The 5,492-nt window shown below is 31.6% G+C and overlaps 1 protein-coding gene across 1 annotated transcript; it reads left to right on the plus strand.

Annotated features, from left to right (window-relative positions):
- Positions 1–1,522: 1,522 nt before the first annotated feature.
- On the plus strand, positions 1,523–2,108 carry LOC118750894 (the record flags this gene model as incomplete). Its single annotated transcript, XM_036485629.1, is given in 1 exon segment — positions 1,523–2,108. A coding segment is annotated over 1 exon segment (212 nt), but the record flags the coding sequence as incomplete, so codon positions are not given.
- Positions 2,109–5,492: the final 3,384 nt, after the last annotated feature.

The following is a 5,492-nucleotide window of genomic DNA, read 5'->3' on the forward strand; positions in this document are numbered from 1 at the left end:
TTCATCTTCATCTTCATCTTCATCTTCATCTTCATCTTCATCTTCATATTCATCTTCATCTTCATCTTCATCTTCATCTTCATCTTCATCTTCGTCGTCTTGGTCTTCATCTTTATCTTTTCCTTTATCCTGATCTAAATATGTCCATTCTTTTCTTCATTTACATATTCACCCCCACCATTGTTATTAGGTTAGGTATTTAAATTTTCCTTTCTCTTTGTCTTTATATCTAAGTTTCTTTACTTTTATTTTAATTTCTGTATTTATCACTTTCTTCTTCTCCATACTCAACTTTACCTTCTTCCTTGTTTGAGTCTAATCTATTCATGTACATACATACATACATACATTTTATTCCTGAACTGCTGCTTAGCACGTTTCCTTAATTCGCTATCAATATTAAAGCATACATTTAGGGGGCATTTCCGCCCCAACCATGTACATGTGTGCATTGGTATTGGTGTGACTTTTGAATTGATTTTTTCGCTCTATTTTAAACTGATTTGAAATTTTAAAAATTGCCTGCACATCAGCATCAAAATACCTTTCTAATGATATATAATTGTCTATACCTTAGAATTATAGTTTAGCCGTAAAAGGGGTGTAAAGGAAACATGATTGCCTATTTATATAATGATTTGTTAAATTTATCCCAATGAAGTTTAGCTTAATTTATTTTTTTTTTAATTTAGCTTTAATTAATTTAGTCTATTTTCATTTACTTTAATTTAATTTAATATAATTTAGTTTAATTAATTAATTAATTTAATTTAGTCTTAATAAATTTTATATAATCTATCTTAATTAAATTGAGTTGCACTTAATTTATATTAATTTAATTAAATAAATTATTTTAGTTTAATTTAATTTAATTTCTTGTTATTCAATTTAATTTATTTTAAATAAATTCAATCTAATTTTAATTTAATAAATTTTGACTTAACTTAATTTAAAGTGATTCAACTTCGTGTTATCCAATTCTATTTGTTATTTGATTTAATTTTTATATGGTTAAATTTGGATTAAATTTATTTAATTTAATTTAATCTAATTTGAATTCATTTATTTTAATTTAATTAAATTTTTGTTTTACTTTATTTATTTTATTTTATTTTATTTTATTTTATTTTATTTTATTTTATTTTATTTTATTTTATTTTATTTTTTTAAGATAACTAAAGTTTTTTAATTTTATTTTGTTCTTCATGGCGCTTAAATTTTTTGCAGCTCTAAAAATTTAATAACACTCGGATACATTCCTCTCTTTTGAACCCATTTTTTTGAGCACAAATGATAGGTACATTTTTTCCGCAGAGTGATTTTTCAATGGATTCATTTTTTTCTTTCTTTGAGCAGAAAACTAAAATTCAATTTTTTTACTCAAACCTTATTTGTCGAATCCGATTGAAAAATTTCGCTCTCTGGCAGATTCACGTAAAATTGAAGTACGAATGAAAAAATTTAAAAGTTTTTGTGAGCTTAAAATTTTGACAAAGCCAAATACGCGTAAAAATTGATAAGAAAAATAAAAGGAAATTTTGCAAGCTGATATCGGAAAAAAATAAATAAAGAAAATAAAGTTGCTAATTTTTCTGACAAATTGAGCCTGAAGTGCCCAACTTTTCATTTCACAAATTACAAATTATTGTAAAAGCCAAAAAGAAGAGCAACAAAAAAAAAATAAAAATAAGAGTCAAAAATGAAAATTAATTCGACAATAAAAAATACAGAGTGAAAACTCCGGCGTCAGATCAAAATAATGAATATCATCAAAACAAAAATCAAAAACGTTCAATAAAAAAGCAAAAGTTTTGCGACATTCGGCAGTGAGGGAAAGCCAAAACCACCAACAACTAAATTACTTAGAATATAGCCCGACTAAAGAACAAAACCAAAATGCGAAGAGTCTCGAGCAAAATGAAAGTAACCACAACCACAGCGGCAGCAAACATAACCACAACAATGCTTGCGGTACAGCAGCGAAGGCAACATTGCCATTGTGGCATGCAACAGCGAGGACGACACCATCACCACCGATACCAGCTAAACTTGACACAGCCGCTGAGGCACATATTGGCGTTGTTTGTCATCATCATTTGCGTGCAAGGTAAGTAAAATGTCAACATCAATTTTGTTTTTTTGTTTTTTTTTTATTCCTTTTTTGCATACAATTTTTTTTTTCCACAAATTGCTGCTTGCGCGTTGATGGCTCTTGACAATGGCTCGCCGCTGTCACTGCCACCACGTTTCACATTTTCTCATCGACATGTTTTCCATACTACGTTTGGAATGCGCCAAATCACACGTCTAATGTAACACATTCTTACATCCATACGAATTAAAATACATACAGTGATGGAAAAATAAATATGGACGCGTGATTTTAACAAATTTTGCCAATTTCTCTTTGGTTTATTTAATATTTATTATTCTAAATATAAATATGATATAATATACTTAAAAATTCTGCAAAATTGCATCTAAATTTTCTACTTTTTAATCAGATTTTCCATGAATGCGGTTCTTTAGCAACTTAAAACTTACAAAATATCATAGTAAAATTTTATGAATTAAAATTTTAAAATCTGATTAAAAGGTGAAAATTTCGATGCAAATATGCAGAATTTTAAATTCTTCCACAAAGTTTGAAATATAAACTAATACGGTTTTTGTTAGATAATGAGCTATAATTTCATAAAACAATAATAAGTATTAAATATACAAAATAAAAATATGCAAAATATGTTAAAATGTTGCGTCCCTATTCATTTGTCAACTACTGTACATATGTATGTATGCAATTGCCTCGCGACCTAGAGACAAATGGGAATATTATAACTTTATACACGTGCTATAGTGCTACTGTATGTGGGTACCATCCCCGATGCATATGCTTCAATTATTAACTAAACATAAGTACATACATACATACAGTCACAGGCAAAAGTTAATATACATCTTGTTTTAATATAATATTCACTATTATTTTCATGAACCAATTTTTTCATTACTTTTTTTATAAAAATAAGGTTAATTGTATAAAATAAACAGAAGTTTGACAAATATTTATAAAATACACAAAAATTAAAAATATTTTTATCAAAATTTCAAACTTTTTTTTAGAGTTTCATAAAATCTTCGAGTATGCAATTGTGTAGCCTCTTTAATTTAATAAAAACAAAGTGCAAGCTTTAAGTCGCCTAAAATTGCCGTTGATTTTTTAGAATTTTTTTGTGTAAGGTGTTGCGCAATTTCCTTCATATAAAATTAGATGTTGTTTGTCCACTAGGTTGAACGCAAAGAAAAATTATAAAAAATGAACGGTAATATTTATTTGAATGGGCTACAAAACTGCATACTCGATATTTTTTTTTCCAAATAAAAATGTTGAAATTTTTATGATTTTTTTTCAAGTTTTGCGAATTTTTTTATAAAGTTTGTAATTTTGATGATTTTTTCAATTATTGTGATTTTTTATTTTTTATTTTTGAAAAGTCTGGAACTTTTATTTATACGTTTTATGTTAGTAAATGAACTATATTTTCATAAAAAATTAATCAAAAAAATTTCATGAAAACAATTGTATGTATTTTATTAAAACAAGGGACCTTATGAATAAAAACTAACCAATAACTTTTTCTTAAAATTTTAAACATTTTACTAAAATTCATTTGAATAAATCGAGTAAAAAGTCTGCGATTTTAGGAAAAAGCAATTGCTTAGTATTTATTCATAAGGTCCAAGGTGTATACTAACTTTTGACTCTGACTGTAGGTACATACATAAATTGTATGTATATCCAACGCGGTGCTCCTTCTCGCATTCGTACGTACAGCAGCAATAAATACTTTGTCATCGCTAGGTGCTACTTTAGTAATTCCTTTTCTCTAATTCTATGTGCCAACAAAGCTACATCAACAGACGTGGGAGGTTCGCGCAGTTTGTTGGATGCGATTCATTTTTCTTTTGTGGTTTCACAATTTTTAGCTGTGGATTTTTCTTTCCAATGACACACACCCTACTCGATGTTGTGATTGGCTTTATGCCTTAAATCTTTTACAGCTCATTTCATCTACTTCAAACTTTGTGTAAATATTAGCTTTTGTAGAAAAATATTTGAGCAGATTATTTGCTCGTGTGCTCAATAATTCATTGGAAAGTCAGGTGGTATATCAAGCTTCTTAAGAGCATACATTTATTTTATTTGCCCGCCTCTTTTGTACAGTTGATGAGTAGCCATGATTTTTGCTATCAATTCTACTGAATATGACATATTTTTACGAATGCGGTGAGTACGGTTTACTAAGGCAGCATCATCAGATCGTCACAGCTGAACTTACTTGACAGCCTCCATAACTCATAATTCAACATAAATGTAAGCCATGGATGTGATTCCAAATATCTTGCGCATAAAAATCATGGGAACAAAGTGTGCTGTAAATCTAGCCCTAACAAGCAAAAGCTAAGGAGTTGGAAAGCTAGCCGATGTGGCCTTACTATCTTGGATACGTACTTACATAAATAGTAACCTACTTCTACCGAGCATATCGGTTTAGTGTGCGTAAGAGCTCATTTTTGAGAAAGGGCATGACTTATAACAAGAAGGTAAACATGGACTGAAGGAATTCCGCAATGTGAAGATGTCATTGCCGCGAGAAATGGTCAACACCTAGCGAGGATGTTGATGAACCATAGCCCGACCAGGTCATCCCCCGGATCAGCCTGCTCGGTTTCTTCCTCCTTTCCTCATGCCCGACACCCGCCAGCAAATTACAAGCGGCATTGACATCGATCCTATAAACAATTTTCTTTTTCAGCGAGTCAAAATCGTAGTGGAAGAATTCCTTGGTTTCATTCATCTTGGCAATGGGGTCCTTACTAGGCAAAAAAACTACCTGCATGATTGCTCTGTTTCTGGGTGCTATCTCTACCACCTTCCAGTTTTCAGTCGGCAGTTCTGGATTAAAGACGTTTGCGGTCTCCAAGATCTCCTTCGGATCATAGCATTCGCATGGGAGCAAATCTAGCGCTCTTGCTCTCACCGGAATGTTCTTGAAGTCCACTGGTTTGAGTTTAGCTCTAGGGAAGACCTCGTCCATTTTCTTGCAGGTCGGCGGAAATACTGGGCTTTATCCGAGTATTCTCATCGCTATGCTGGCCATTTCGGCCTTCACCCGTTTCCACTGGAGTCGTAGGGTCAGAGTATTTTCATGGGTTTCTTCACAGACGCCCAGCAGGATTTGCTACTTCGCAATCTCTATAAGCGAACACAACTATGTTTTCGTTGTTGTTGAGTGCATTTATGTATTCCCATGATTTTCAGAACAGTGGTTCATCCATCTGGACAGAGAACAGCCATGCTTAAAGGCAAGGCCTCGCTTATCACTGCATGAGGCCGCGTCCTCTGCTCGCAACTGGGCTATTTATGGGTCCCCAGCGTGACCAATGCTTGGTACGTTGATGCGGCTAACGCCTTCATCCCGCCCCTGATT

This window comes from Rhagoletis pomonella, unplaced genomic scaffold (assembly GCF_013731165.1).
Source record: "Rhagoletis pomonella isolate Grant_MI unplaced genomic scaffold, Rhpom_1.0 Rhpom_scaffold_00001, whole genome shotgun sequence".
In the NCBI taxonomy this organism is placed as follows: Eukaryota; Metazoa; Arthropoda; class Insecta; order Diptera; family Tephritidae; genus Rhagoletis; species Rhagoletis pomonella.